We start from the raw sequence: 16,054 nt of genomic DNA, 5'->3' as shown, positions 1-16,054 counted from the left end.
AACCAATAGTTGAACTAGAACTTGAATTTTGAATTCACCTATTTTTTTTTCTTATAGGGAAAAAGGAAGAATATACAGGTAAAAGTGAATAAATGAGAATAAATAAATGAAAAAGAGAGCTGCTTCTTAGAAATTAATTGGAAAGTTCCAGATTCTAGATTCACTCTTATCTGACATTTATATTTTATAGCAAAAAAATACATTACAAAAAGTCTAAGAATTAAAAACAAAAGTCTAAAGCAACCAAATAAGGTTCAAATTCCAGCTGTGTGACCTCTGTCTTTGTTTAAACTCTTCTTGTCTCAACTAATTCATCTGTAAAATGAGGATAATACCTACCTCAAGAGCTATTCATTCTAAGGATTAAATGAGCTAACGTTACGTAAACACAGTGCCCGGTCCATAACAGATTTTCAACAAATGTCAGTTCTTTTCTTCTTTTTCCCTTGTCTCACACCACAATTAATTGTTAGCAGAACCTCACCACTATTTTCATAAACAAGCTTGCACTACTTCCGCATAAATCCAGAAGTCAGCCTCTTGTTTCCTCACTCCCCTAACAAGATTACCTTGTCCTCAATGCCTTTTTGAACTTGTCACTGCAGCTGATCAATGAGAAAGCAGAATCAACAGACTCTGAGATTGGACCACTGGTTGACAACCTAACGGAAAGAAATGACTAGACTTCAAAAACCACAGAGAACTTACCAAATATCAATTTTGAGCCCATTGGAAACTAAGAATTGAATAGTGTCCACATGGCCACAGAGATGAAGAGCTGTGTTTCCTTGATAATCTGTGGCCAGAAGATCAGCACCAAATTTATGCAACAGCTGGCAGATGTCTACGTTCCCTCTGGCTGCTGCGAGGTGAAGGCCTGTTCTGCCCCTGCTGTCACGAATATTTGGGTCAAAGCCACTTTCCAAAAGCCGCTTGGAATAGTTAAAGTCTCCATCAATACAGGCTTGTAGCAAGGGCACATTAGTTTGAGACGAATCGTTTACAAAAACGTAGGACATTATTCTGATGTGGTGGATGGAATATGCCTGTAACGAAATATGAGGTAAGTGAGATTCAGTAAAGCCAAACTAAATCAAGACAATGAAGTCATTTAGAAAAGCACTATTTCTTATCCTTCTTGGCCTCCTGCCTCTAATAACTTACCTCACCAAACAGAAACAACAACAAAGTTATCAATTATATTTTATTTTCCATTAAAATGCCTTTTATTCATATCCATTCAATCAAAACCGCAATTGAATTATTCTAAAGCTCTATTTCGTTGTTCATTATATAAAAAGATTAAGAAAGATTTTCAAAGTTAAAAAAGATATAATGGCTTAGATTTAGATTCATTGCATTGTCAGAAGACATATAACATTATCCTTAAACTTTAAACACATGCTACTGCTGATAGAGATTTCTTATCTAAAACAAAAAAAAAAAATCCTCTTTCACATATTTGCCTCTTATCATAATTGAGATATTCCATAACAACTCTAAATAAACAACTCTAAATAAACAAAACTATCTGCTCAAAAGTTAACTAAATCAGCATGAAAAAAAACAATGAAATAACTTAATTCACATTCAATAAGGACCTGCTAAGTGTTGTGTCTATAGCACAAACCTCTATTTTCATAGAAAGAAAAAAGCTAGGAAGGGCAATAAACTGAATTTAAAAATTGGAAATATCATGGAATCAACTCAGAGTGTCTTTCTTACAGTATCCATCCTATTCGGCTCTGTTCTGTGGTTATCTAAATACCTGATTTTGCCAAACTCCCATTTCCTGAAAACTGAGAGATGAAAAAAAAAACAGGTCTGTCTGGGAATAGAGAGGCAGGGCAAAGGCAGCAATCCCAACTGTCTCCACTTTAAATTTCATCCATCTGAGCAACTCAGCTTTCCCAGCTTCACCAGTGTGTCCACACCTCTTTCACTGATACTTCCCTGCCCCAGCAATCTCTTGGTGGGTGGGTGGGGGTGTGTGTGTGTGTGTGTGTGTGTGTGTGTGTGTGTGTGTGTGTGTCTAACTGGCCCCCTCTTGGTTGTTTTAAGAAAAAGTTAAAGCTTGACAAAAGAAACCTTACTAAGAAATTGAAGAGAAAACAAACCCAAAGAAGAAAACACAAAGGCAGAGACCAATGTCTTTATAGAGGTGACTTCCTCCCTCTAGAGTTACAAAAGCTGAGTCACAGACAGGGTTGCCTTGTAATTTATCAGACAAAGTCTTTCTTTCTGGAACACTGATGGAATTGGATGTTAGACCAATCTATGCTTCTGTCTAACCTCAAGGGGATTCAGGAAAGCATGGCTACGGAGTTTGGTGAGATTCTTGGCCCCTTCTCCTTTTAGCCTGGTTTCCCAGCAGAGCCTCTGTCCCTCTAGACACAGGTTACTTTCCACTAGAGCTCCGCTGCCTCCATGGGTTCCCTGTAACAAGGGGAAACATTAATACACGCTAAGGGCTTGCTCCAAGCCAGGCATCGCACCCAGGGTTCCCAGTAAATTTTGTTTAATCTTCCTCACAACTCTATAATAAGGGTTATTATATTGAATTTTAATAAGGAGTCACTGAAGGATTTCAACCCCAGGAAATGGCATAGTCTCATGATATCAGTCTTTCGGAAAGATTACTCTGTTGGCAACAGGGAGAGGCTAGATTGGAGGCTAGATTCGAGGTTGGAGACAGGGAGATCAATCAGCTGGTCACTGTTGAAATCTAGGGAATAAATGATGACAGCCTGATCTAAGGCAGTGGCAGAGAGAAGGGAGCACACTGGAGAGGGACAGAAAAATAGCATTAGCTCAACTTAATGACCCACTACATATAAAGGGTAAGAAGCAGTTGTTAAGGATAACTCTAAATAAGTGGGAAATCTGCTTCTGATTAAGAATTACAGAGATCAAGATAAAATAAACTTAAGATTATGCCACTATATAACACTTTTTAAAGAAAGTATCCTGTCGAGAAGAAATTACTCATTAAAATAGTCAGGAATTCTCTTTGGGGGCGCCTGGGTGGCTCAGTCAGCTGGGTGTCCGACTTCAGCTCAGGTCATCGTCTCACACTCTGTGAGTTCGAGTCCCACGTCGGGCTCTGTGCTGACAGCTCAGAGCCTGGAGCCCGCTTCAGATTCTGTGTCTCCCCCTTTCTCTGCCCCTCCCCTGCTCATGTTCTGTCTCTGTCTCAAAAATAAATAAAAACATAAAAAAAAAAAAAAAAAGAATTCTCTTTGAACAGTAACCTCCTTATTTTCCCCTATAGTATTCACTGGATTATTATCATAAAAAAGGAAAAGCTATCTGAAACTTTTTAAAAAGTAAAATATCACGTATCAAGAGCTTTTCAAGAGATAATGTGTTTTGGTTAAATTCTGTAAGAATAGACAATGAAAAACAAGCTACTTGGTATTTTTGGTTCAAACACAGTACGAATTCTTGTGGTTTAAAGACTTGGGATTCTTTCGAATGTTGGCTCAGTTAAAAAAAAAAAAAAAAAAGCCTTTCTTGTTTATTTTTTAAGTGAGAAGAAGTGTGGTGCATTTTGTGAGTGTTTCCGTGTCCTTGAGAAACTAACTTTGCCCCCAGATTTAATAAGGTCAATGAGAGATAACATTTTTCATCTTGATCACATAACTGAATCTGCCATAAAGCAAGGCATCAAAGCTTTCACATATTATGAGGAAGTCGACAGTAGAAAAATACTCACGTAAAACTTAAGATTAGATCTTTTTTTTCAGTGGTCACCCAGGAGTTTCTCTGAAATCTTAAGAAGGTTCAACAGAATATCCAGAAATGTGCTGGCAAGGATCTACAGTAAATAGAAAATTTAGTTATAACAAGGGTGTGACATGAAGAAAGTCTAGCTGTTTTATCAAACAGAGAAACTAGTGGGGCTATGAAAATCTATGGGTAAGGCATCAATTTGTGAGGCTGGTAAAATAACAAGTAATAAAGTAATGAAAAGGGAGAACTGAAGGACTTATTAAGGAGAGGCTTTGTCGCCCACAAACAAGAAAGCATGGTCAGAAAGATAAAAGAAAAAGAATCAAATTATGTGCCATCAGTAGAGGACAAACTGGGCTCAGAAAATTCACCCCAAGTAACTGGAATTCAGAATGCATTTTTTCACATTATAAATGGTGGCTAGATCTCAGAGTAGCACACAAAAGCATTTTTAGAAATAAAATGCTATTTGCAAGGGGGGGGGAGGGAGTAAAAATAATCAATACTTACATTTAAACCAAACAGGATATATTTAAGGAAAAATATTTCTAATCCATCCTGAATGCTGGTACTTAAATCTGCCCACGATATTGTCCCCTGCCCCTTTTGCTGTTCAATGTGAAAGAAAAATTGGCTCAAATCTGCCTGCGATCTTTGCCATACACCAGATTCTGCTCCTCCTGAAACATGCTGCTGCCTGTCCTTTATGCTCTTGCTGGGACCCACTCAGGTTTCCCCTCTGCACTCAGGGACATCTCGAGTGCCTGGTCTGCCCCACTGGACTCTACTCTTGAGGGATGATGGAAGTAGGGTCATGCACAGACAGTATGGTCCACAGCATATCAGTGTTAATTCATTAAACATTTACTATATGCCCCAAATATGGCAGATACTACACTAAGTGGTAGGATAGAAGTACAAAATCTCAAATTTGTAGCTCAGGCTGAAATTCAGGTTAAGCTTTTAGAGGTCATTCATGCTGTTATCAAATTCCTTTAAGTAAACTTATATGGGAATAATTAATGGTATTTTTTGAAGCTCCATTTAAATACATAAGTCAGGTTGCATCATAAGGGTTATCAGCGCTAGGCTGGAAGATGAGGACTGACAAATTATATGTACCATTTTAGACAAACTTCGTATTACTGAGCCACTTAATCAATTTGCTTTAACAAAATTCTGAGTTCACCCACAGTGTGTATCTTTACTTTCTTATTGTAACAACTGGGGGTTGAATCTTCATGACTAGAGCTTATCTCTAATATATGATTTTTAAAGTTAAAATGGTGCAGGTGTTAGTCTGAAGATAGTAGGGTTCACACTATGAAAAGGACAAAGTTTGCTTCTCATTTGGAGATAGAATTATAGATTATATAGTTACCCCCTCAAATGACCCATTAAATTCACAAGAAAGTTCCTAAACTTTCTTGGTCAGTAGAAGGGAAGTGGATGGGGAGGATGGGTGAAATAGGTGATAGGGATTAAGGAATGCACTTGTGAGGAGCACAAAGTGTTGAATGGAAGTGTTGAATCACTATATTGTACACCTGAAACTAATATTACACTGTATATTCACTAACTGGACTTTAAATAAAAACTTAAAAATAAATTCACAAGAAAGTTCCTTTAAATTCACAGGAAAGACAATGCTTCTGCCATTTTCTTTTGAAGACAAGCCCCGTAAGACAGTACATTTGATCAAATTACAGATTTATTTATGTGATTTCAAAGTTAATATCATACAAATGCATTAGACCTAATTACACTTGAAACCTGAAAGAAAATGTCTGGACCCCAATTACACCTTAATCACTAGGAATCTATTAATTGCTTCTCCATAAGTTATAAAAGTGAATAAAGTTGAGAACATCTATTAACTATTATTCAAGGGGTGAGGAGGACTAAAGATTTTTTTAATTAAACTTTTTGAGATAATTGTAGATGAAGTTGTAGGAAATAATACAAGGAGATCCTGTGTACTTTTACCCAGTTTCCCCTGGTGTTAGTATCTCACAAAACTATAGTATAATATCACAACTGGGATACAGACGCTGATAGTCAAGATACAGAACATTTCCATCACCACAAAGCTCTCTCATATTGCCCTTTTACAGCCACACCTACTTCCCTCCCACCCCCACCCTCTTCATCCCCTGGAAACCACTATCCTGTCTTCTACTTCTACAATTCTGTCATTTCAAGAATGTTATATAAATGGAACCATACAGTATGTAACCTTTTGGGGTTGGTTTTTTCACTCAACATAATTCTCTGAGGATTCATTCAGGTTGTTATGTATAGCAATAGTGTGATTCTTTTCTGTATCTGAGGAGCATTCCAGAGTATGCTTGTTTAGCCATTCACCTTTCAAAGGACAAGGGTGTCACAGCTTGTTTAGCCACTCACCTTTCAAAGGACATCTGGTTGTCTCCAGTTTGGGGTGTTAAAGCTTCCAAAACATTCGGGTACATATTTTTATGTAAACCTAAGTCTTCGTTTCTCTAGGCTAAATGGCCAGCAGTGCAAATTGCTGGTATGGAGGCTTAAAGATTTTGGACAAAAGACAGTTGAGTCTGAAGGTACCTATTGTCCCCATGCAAAAAACAAAAAACAAAACAAAACCAAAATCAAAACAAACAAAAAGAATGTAAGGTCTTCTTTGGGATCATCTGTCTGGGTGACTCAGGCAACCAGGACAGTTAAGAGGTTATTTATCGAAGAGTTTGTTGGACCAAGCATTCACAGGGGTCCTGGTATTTACCAAAGATAGTGTGTAGTAAGAACCATTCCACAAGTAGAGTTAGAAACACTAATGTGTGAGTATGAACAGGGAACTAGTATCTTTTGAGATTCACAGAGGGCTGAGTCTATTCCCCTGTGAATGAACGTAAAAGCTGAGCATAGTGAAGATTTCTTTTCAAGGTAGGAAAAGCAGGAGGGAGAAAGACAAGATACAGTCTGACTTTCCTGAAGGACTACTGTTAGGAGTGTATAATATTCTAGAGGCAGTTTTTTACTGTCAGAGGCTGTTAAAAGAACTTGGCTACTTCACCCAGAATGCTATCTGGACCCAGACTGCCTAGGTTTGGACTCCGGGTCATTGTATGACTTAAGCACTCAAAAGATAATAGTTACTCCCTTCCCAAGGACAGGCACAGCTCTGGGGAGACAGTTCTCTACTGTACTGAAGAGAGCCTGCGTGGAGCCTTGAACATTGATCGCCTGATAACAGAGCACCGTCCAGCAATGGGGTGACCTCTAGTGGGAAGTAAAGGCCTCCAAGAAAGGAAAAGAGAACGGATTCCTGGCAGAGGAAAAATCCACAGGAATGGTCAACAGTGGGAACACTCAAGCCCCCTCAAATCCTCTAGTTGTTCACCATAGTCTAGTTCCTAGCTCCTAGTGTCCATGAGAGAGAGTGACTGGTTCAGAGACTAATACCCTGGGACTGTGAAAAGCAGGACTCTGGGGGTAAGTCTTGAAGGGCTGGCACAGCCTAACATTTAAAACTCCTAACTCCATGCTCTGTGGCACCACCTAAGAGACTTCATGAGGCTGGAGCCACTCATCCTTTGGGATGAGGTAGTCACCTAGGTGTCAGTAACAAGGGCTCCCAGCACCACACAGTGCTTGTCTCAATCCAAGTAACAAAACAATAAGGAGGTTATAGTGGATGCATGTGAGTCACTGACTTGATGGAAAGTTCTAGTTAATAATCTTTCTCTATTTTTCTTTTGTTAATATTGGATCACATCTATAGAAATTTAAGATAGTATTCTTGATGGTTAAGAACTAATGGAGAAAATCTGTTGTATTTTAATATATACTTACTAAACCTAACTTTAAATTGTTTTTCTATATCCAATACATACATACATAATGTATTGATTTATTTTTCATTTTGAAAGGCCACTGGGAAAAGGCAAGACTAAGTGCTACATTCCTGGTTCAAATGGACTGACATTATGCTTACATAGCAACTTTGATCAGAGATCAAAGCAGCAGACACTTCAGCAAAATGCAAGGGAAAAATGGCATACCTGGAGAGAGACGCATTTTCAGATCTGACTGCCTACATTTTCTAATGTCAGAGGGAAGTACTAAAACTGAGCGGTATACAGCAAATGGAAACCCAAATCTGGATTCTCTATACCTCATGTGGTTATTCTTAACCTTTTAAAAGGATACAGTTGTTTTAAAATATAAAAATAACCTCAAAGAACCATAAAATAAGAACTTCCAATGGAGTCATTAAATCCGAACTGCTAGCACTTTAGAATGACTGTTCTAAAACCCAAGCGCTGCACAGATCCACAGATAGTGGGCAAGGGAAAAAAGCCGTATCTAAAAGAAATCTAGCTCTGTCCAAGTAAAAATTGTAACAAAAATTTAATTCCTTCCCAAAACATTAATAATGTGTTTCTTGTCTGCTTATCTTCAATAGCTATGTTTCTCTAATAGAGTGCTCTTAATAATTTCCAAGGCTCAGAGAGGTTAATGAGTCTACGGCCGCACTGCTGGAAGTGGCTTCAAATTGAGTCTGCAATATCTCGAATAGGCCGTGCCACCTCTACACAATTAAGAAAATCAGTAGAAAATGGTTCATACAAAGCTTAGTTGTTTGTTCACAACTGTTTGCAAAACTTCCTGCCAGAACTCGTCTCTAGAATGCAAAAAATGGATCTGATCTGTGTATCCTTGTAGATGACATAGTGCCTGGCACATTTTTTTTGAAATCTAGACTTGGGAGAATCCAAGAATTCTTTGTGGGTTATACACTCAATTAAGTTCATCTTAACAAGATTTTAAGGTAACATTTTTTCTTATGACTAATTCTACATTTTGTTATAAATTTTTACAAAATATGAATATGAGCAAAGAGAAGAAAATAAAAGTTACCCATAATGCTACCTACCAACTAAAAATAACTATTATTACTATTTTGGGTGCTATGATCCTCCAGCCTTTTTTCTCTGTATGAATATATATTTAATTCATACTTTAAATACAAATGTTAAACTTTTTTACTTACTGTATTGTGAACATACGTCCATGTTACCAGTCTTCCAAAACAATTCTTAATTTTTAATTTTTAATAGTTACATTCTATAATTTTCCATAATTTTATTAAATTCCTTAGCACATTAAAAAAATTTTTGTTCCATATTTTTCCATCACACACATTTAAGCTGACATTTTAAGCCAATCAAAACAGTCTAAGAGAGTTTTAAAATAACATTTCTGGTCAAAATTTGACTATCATAATGGGTTCACAGGCAATGTACTTAAAAGATGGGACACAGATGGATCTGGCTGTAACATCTGGCTGTGGAACTAGTCTAATTTATGAACAAACAGTTTTACTTTGACAGCAATCCTGATGCAACACTTGCTTTACTCACTATAAAACTTCAAAGATTCTGCTGTTCCGTTAATCTTAAACTACAGTTCACTTTAGTTAGGATCCCTTTTATAGAATCCTTGTATATCCATTTTTTTGGAAGCTGTCTTAGAAGACCCTGGGAAATAAATTCTCATAGATCATATGATGAGGATCTCAATTCTTAACCTTTGAGGTATCTGTCCAAAATAAAGGCAAAATATATGGATATTTATTTTGAGCTTCAAAAAAGGAAAAGGGTAGCCCTCTTCTGAAAGCATGGAAATAAATTTTTTAAAAAGAACTGAGAATATTACCCTTTCAGGATACTGCAGCACCACGAAGAACATGGGAAGGAGGAAGTTTATAAGTAGAACCTTCTGAATTTTACTTCTGAGTCTCAAAAATAATTGACAGAAGTTCAAAGAGTAATTTTAAGATAGATCTGGATCTGCTACAGATACATTTTTACTTTATATGTAATTTTGTGGTATTTCCAAGACTAATTTGATTTATTTAAAATCCTTGGGCCGCCTGGGTAGCTCAGTCACTTAAGCTTCCAACTCTTGATTTCAGCTCAGGTCAAGATCTCATGGTCGTGAGACTGAGTGAGATTCTCTCTCTCCTTCTCCCTCTGTCGCTCTCCACTTATGCACACACTCTCTCTCTAAAATAAAATTCTTAATTCTGTGATTTCTTCAATTACTTCATAATTAAAGCCTTATTAATGCAATAAAGGTGAGGTTGATTTGAAATGTGTGAACTACAGAATGCTACTAGAGGCCAGTTCTTTATTTTTAAGTCCATATAATAATTGGAAGTAGGCTAATCAGGTATTACTTAGTAGAGGTTCTTAGGAAAGAAAACTTACTTACTGATAAAAAACACAAGGATTTATTTATATGTCTGCTATTACTATGCAGCATCTGCTTAGCAAAATGAGATAGAAAATATTTAACATTTACCAAGTTATTACATTCCAGGCACTATTTAAGTGTTTTTCCTGGAATACCTGATTTAATCCTCATATAAACCCTTAAGGTAAGTATTATCATTATCCTCATTTTATGGGCAAAAAAACCTATGGCATTAAGTTTGGTTTCATAAAATTCTTTTCCATATAATGAAATAGTTTGGAAACTTTTTCCTCAAAGATTACATGAAGGGAAACATTAGTCTAGCCCACACACTCTGAATTAACTCCTTTCAAACATCTCATGCAAAGTAAAGTTTTCAAACTGCGAAAAAACCCAGTAAATACCTGGAAATGTTTCTTTACAGGAAGTATTGATCACATGCTTACAGGAAACATTCAGCCATACATTATGAATTAACTCTTTGCAATCATCTCAAAATAATCCTTTCTAAGTGTGAGAAAACAACCACAAAATATTTGGAAATATTTTCTACTTTATAGGAAGTGACTAAATTCCTGGACTCATTATTCTCAAATATCTCTTACTCATTGGGATAATGAGAAAATGCTTGTCTAAACTTCTCTTTCTCCATCAGAAAATAAAAAAAACACCAAATAAGGATTTCCGATATATATTTCCTCTGATGTTTGTATTACTTATAGTTTTGCATTATTAAAATTTAGTTACAATTCAACTTTTGAAAAGATATTGGCTTAAAATAAATAAAATTAATTGTTTCCAAAGGGTGTACTGGTATCCTGGATATTTTATTCTATTCTAATACTTTTCAGTATTTTCCAAAATCTTTACTGTGCCAATTTTACGCCGTTTAAAATTCTTAGCAAGGGACCTTCCCCCATAGGAAGTCTTCAGCTTATATTTTGTAATTATATAATAAGTAATTAAATAAACACTGGGAAGTCAATCTGAAGTCTTTCATGCACATGTATTATTTTTGTAATAAAGTGATTTTTAAAAATACCAGTTTTATCTACAACAGCAGCACTTTATTTATATGACCTAATGGTGCCACCTTGTGGCCCACCTGGGCTTCAACTGCAACTTTAGCATCTAGGATGGGAATAAAGCAAGAGGGAGTGCTTGTAAGTTTCTCTTTGTTTCATTTCATTTTTTTTAAGTTGTTTTTTAAATGAAGTTTCTTGATTTATTTTTAGTAATCTCTACACCCGACGTGGGGCTCAAATTCACAACCCTGAGATCAAGAATCCCATGCTCTGCTGACTGAGCCAGCCAGGTGCACCCCTCTCTTTGTTTCATTTCACCGTTACTTACCATTATAATTCTCAATAATCCTTAATTAGTGAAAATTCAGAGTTGGGATGAAGCTCAATGTTCCTTTTAAAAAAAAGTTTAGGGGCGCCTGGGTGGCTCAGTCATCTAAGCGTCTGACTTCAGCTCAGATCATGACCTTGTGGTTCACAAGTTCGAGCCTCACCTAGAGCTCTGTGCTGACAGCTCAGAGCCTGGAGCCTACTTCGGATTCTGTGTCTCCCTCTCTCTCTGCCCCTTCCCCGCTCATGCCCTCTCTCTCTTAAAAAAAAAGTTTACCTAACATAATGCTGTACATCAATTATACCTCAATTTAAAAAATTAATTTTTAAAGTAAAATTAAAGTAAATTAATAGTATAAATGGCGACTCTAGGATTATTCAAAAATCTAAATCTCAAACCCACCATAGCAGATTTTGTTTACACAAAACTGAAGTGCTAAAAAAGTGATGTTCCTACTTATTCATTTATTTGGTGTTACTTAAAAAATACGGGAACTACAACTTTTTGTAAGTTATTCCTTATTTTCTAAATAGTTCACAAAATTTATATCCGATTCACATCAAATAGTTTGAAGGCACAAGTGTTCTCAGGAGAAACTTAAATTCTTCCATGAAGTTTCTACAGCCAGGAGGCCCATTCAGGATTACTCAACGCAATCTCCTTATTTTACAGATAAGGATACTGAGAACCAGAGAGGCTGTAACTTCATAGGCTACTTTACAAACCAGCCCTTATTCTCAAGGTTCTAGCTCCATTCAGGATCCACAGTGAAAATAAAACATACATCATCTACACAACATAATGTTTATCACAATTCTATTGTCATCTGTCTGCACCTAATGCTTTAAATTGTGCACCAGATGGGTGCTAGCATGTCCTGCACCCTTCGTGCAAAATACCCATTCTAGTGACACAGGGCGGACAAGGCCCTCCCTGTGCCCTGCAACCCCACAGAGGATCCAGTAGACATCTCTGAGGTGTCCTCTGGTTGCGTGTGAAACTATATGAATCACCGTAGTCTAGAGCTCCATACTGCTTACATTTACGGCCTAAGACAACCCTTAAAATGCAAGAGCTCCTTACACATTATTGGACCCACATCCTACCCGACTCATTTCAACTTCCAGGGGCCCTGGTAAATAAGGAGACACAATGAAAAACCAACTGAAGAGAGACTAAGGAACCAACTTACCAAATAGCCTCTAAAAATGGCACGTTTATTTATAGGCAAAAAAGGACCACCATTTGGGGTGTGAAGCATTTCCTATTTCTCCCTACTGGAAATAAGAATTGAAGTGAAGAACTTTGGTAGGAAGCGAGTAAAGGGTTGAGGAGTGTCTGAGACTTTAAAGGAAACCTTTGTTTCCTTTCCTGCCACCCCTTCTTTGGACTGGAGGCAACCTATTTTGGGAAGGCATCTTCTGATACCCAGAGAAAAGAAAGTAGAGAGTGACATACTTAGAAATGACTCTAGGTTCAAGAAAGAGAGATAGGGACTTTTTTCCCCTAAATTTTCTAGGCCAGTTTGTGAGGATAAAAATAAGGATTACGGGAAGAAGTTGTTTTGGCTGGGGCTTTTCTCGTGATGCCACTTAGGAACCTAAGATGTGGGAAATGCCAATATTCTAAGGCACAGCTGAATCAGCAGTCCTGATAGCTTGTTCAACAGCATAGTAATCCCAAGTGAAAGGGACAATGAATTATAGCAATCTTCTTTCCGACTGAGACCTGGCTTAACAGAAAGCATCTCCTGTTAAAATAGCAGATCCATGAGTTGGCTCAGTTTAAGTCTACGTATTCAGAGTTCTAGAGAATCTTTCAGAAATGGGAATAGGGCTGGCAAATCCCTATTATCAGTTTCCTAAGAAACTATTTTTACAGACTGCCCAGACCTACCAGGTCGCTGTGACCAACGTGAGAAAGGGTGGTTAGTGACTAAGGATCTCAAGTTTTAATAGCAACATGACTCTTCATATAATTCCCTTGGTATGTCCCAAGACATAAATACTTAAAGGTTTTAAAAAATAACGCTAAGCTCGACAAAAATGTATCATGAAAAATACTTAAAAACAGCACTAAATACTAGCACACCAGGATGCTGAGAACCAGTGCTGTAGTTATTAATGCTAGGCACTTTACATTTAAAATTTAAATAGACACAATAGTGGACAATGTAGTTTAATATACAACAAATTTCTGTCCGTGTATGTCTGTTGCCAGGTCTCTATTCTGTTCTAATAGTCTACGGGATACATATGTGCCAATATCACACTGTTTTAATCACTTTGGCTTCATCATAGTTCTTGGTATCTTATGTGGCAAGTCTCCCAACCTTGTTCTTCAAAAACATTATAACAATTATTTGCCATTTTCTATCCCATCTGAATGTCAGGATTATTTTGTCATGTATGACAGAAACCTTACTGGAAATTATATTTACTGCAAGTCATACCCAGATAACATGACAGAAACCTTACTGGAAATTATATTTACTGCAAGTCATACCCAGATAACATGGAATATCTGGATATTCTTTGGTATCTTTGGTATTCTTTGGTACCTTTTAATACATTTTTCTAATTTTCTCCATTAAGGTCTTATACATCTTTTACAAATTTTATTTTTAAATAACTTATTGTCTTTATTTCTGCTTATGATTGAGGTCTTTATTACAGTTTTGTTATTACTAGTACTAAGAATAAAACTGATACATGTGTGTTGACTCACATCAGCAACCTTGCTGAATTCTTACTAACTCTATTAATACATTTATAGGTTCTCTTGAATTTTCTTTGTTGAATTACCATATCACTTACATAAGTACAGTGTGTTAGTTTAAAAACATGCCCGCAAATTCTTTACTACACCTTTCTTCAAGAGGAGGAGTCAAAATCCCCTCCCCCTGAGTATGGGCTTATTAATTCACTATTAGCAAATAGGATATGGTAGAAGTGGCTTCCAAGATAGGTCATAAATTAGACAATGAAGCCTCCTCTTTACTCTCTCATGGATCATTCTGAAAAAAGCCAGCTGCCATGTCATGAGGACACCCAAGCAGTCCTACAGAGGTTTGTGTGATGAAGCATTGTCACTAGACAGCAAGGAACTGAAGCTCTTTGCCAACAGTCACGTGAGTGAGCTACCTTGGAAAAGATCCTCCAGACCCAGCCAAGCCTTCAGATGACTAGCCCAGGCTGAAATCTTGACTGAAACACTCTGAGTTTAAACCATTCAACTAAGTCACTTTCAAATTCATGACCCACAGCCACTGCTAACCTTTGTAGTTTTCAAATTTATTGGCATAAAGTTATTCATTATATACTCTCATGACTAAAAAATCCCTATTATATCTGTATTGTTTCCTTTCTTGTTTCCGGTGGTTTTCTTGGTGGGTGTGTGTGTGTGTGTGTATGTGTGTGCGTGCTTTTCCTTGTTTTTTCTTTCCTAGATTGTTATTGATAGAAGTTTGTATATTTAGTTTTTTTAAAAAAGTTTTTAATTGTTTATTTTTGAGAGAGAGACACAGAGCATGAGTGGGGGAAGAGCAGAGAGAGAGGGAGAAACAGAATCTGAAGCAGGCTCCAGGCTATGAGCTGTCAGCACAGAGCCTGATGCGGGGCTCGAACCCACAAACCGTGAGATCATAACCTGAGCCGAAGTCGGCCGCTTAACTGAGCCACGCAGGCACCCTTGTATATTTAATTTTTAAAGAACCAGGTCTGCTGTTTTATTGCTTCTGGTTCTGGTTTCTCTTTTGGTAATTTGTTATGTATTTATTTTTTCTACTTTAAGTTTTGTGGTTTCTTTTTCTACCTTGATTTGTACCCTTAACTCACTTTTACTCTTCCAACAAATTTATTTAAATCTATAAATTTACACTGAAGTGTCAACTGGACCCTACTGACTTTCACATGTAGTATTTCACATTGTTGTTTAAATATATATTTTCTGCGATGTCTTCTTTAACCTATTAATTACATAGAAATGCATTTGAAATACCCAAACATGGGATTTGAAAAACTTTTTGTTAATTTCTAATTCATTTGCATTGTGGTAAAAGAAAATGGGCCTTTGGGCAAGAATTTATTAAAATTTATTGACTACCTTTTGGTTAATGTGCCATATATATCTGAAAAGAATGTATGAATATTAGTTGAAGACAGGATTCTACTCTCGATATAAATTTGATCAATCTTGTTACTTTTGTTGTGCAAATGTTCTACATTCTTCCAATATTTTGCCATCTGATATACTAGTTTCTGAAAGCAATGTTACAATTTTCCCCCAGGAATTGTGGCTTTATCAGTTATTTCTGTAATCCCATCTAATTTTGGATTACATTTTGAGACTATATTTAGGTACATGCACTACTGCTCTATCTTCCTGGAAGACTTTTATTAATGTGCTTCTTCCTATTAATGTTTCTTGCCTCAACATTTGACATTATTTAGCTTTCTATGTTTATAACTTTGGGGGAATATTTTTCTATATCAACCTTTATGTAAAGCTTTTGTTTTACATGCATGTCTGGTAAACAGCAGGAAACTAGATTGCTTTTTAACTGTTTTGAAGAATTTTTTCCCATAGGTGAACTTAATCAAGTTACATTTTATATGATTTCTAACGTATTTGGACTTATGTCCACCATTTATTTTGTGTTGTGTATTTATTACCTTTTTCTTTCTCTTTTTTTTTTTTTTTTTTTTTTGGCTTTTTTCCTACCATCTCGTTC

At 36.6% G+C, this 16,054-nt stretch overlaps 1 protein-coding gene across 4 annotated transcripts in view; it reads right to left on the bottom strand.

Moving 5' to 3' along the window:
• The window catches only part of ANKRD46 (ankyrin repeat domain 46), a 47,579-nt gene that overhangs the window by 13,933 nt on the left and 17,592 nt on the right, over positions 1-16,054 (bottom strand). For all 4 annotated transcript variants that reach the window (XM_086695301.1, XM_025922738.2, XM_086695299.1 and 1 more), the window contains 2 exons: positions 3,716-3,817; positions 709-1,046 (listed from right to left, as the gene is read on the bottom strand). In XM_086695301.1, coding sequence (XP_086551427.1) covers positions 709-1,019 — 311 coding nt within the window. In that variant the 5' untranslated portion in view covers positions 1,020-1,046; positions 3,716-3,817. The remainder of the gene's footprint in view (positions 1-708; positions 1,047-3,715; positions 3,818-16,054) is intronic.

This window comes from Puma concolor, chromosome F2, assembly GCF_028749965.1.
Source record: "Puma concolor isolate L17-30 chromosome F2, mPumCon1.1.hap2, whole genome shotgun sequence".
Taxonomy (NCBI): Eukaryota; Metazoa; Chordata; class Mammalia; order Carnivora; family Felidae; genus Puma; species Puma concolor.
The sequence above is the reverse complement of the archived record's forward strand: the minus strand, read 5'-3'. Positions and strand labels throughout refer to the sequence as shown.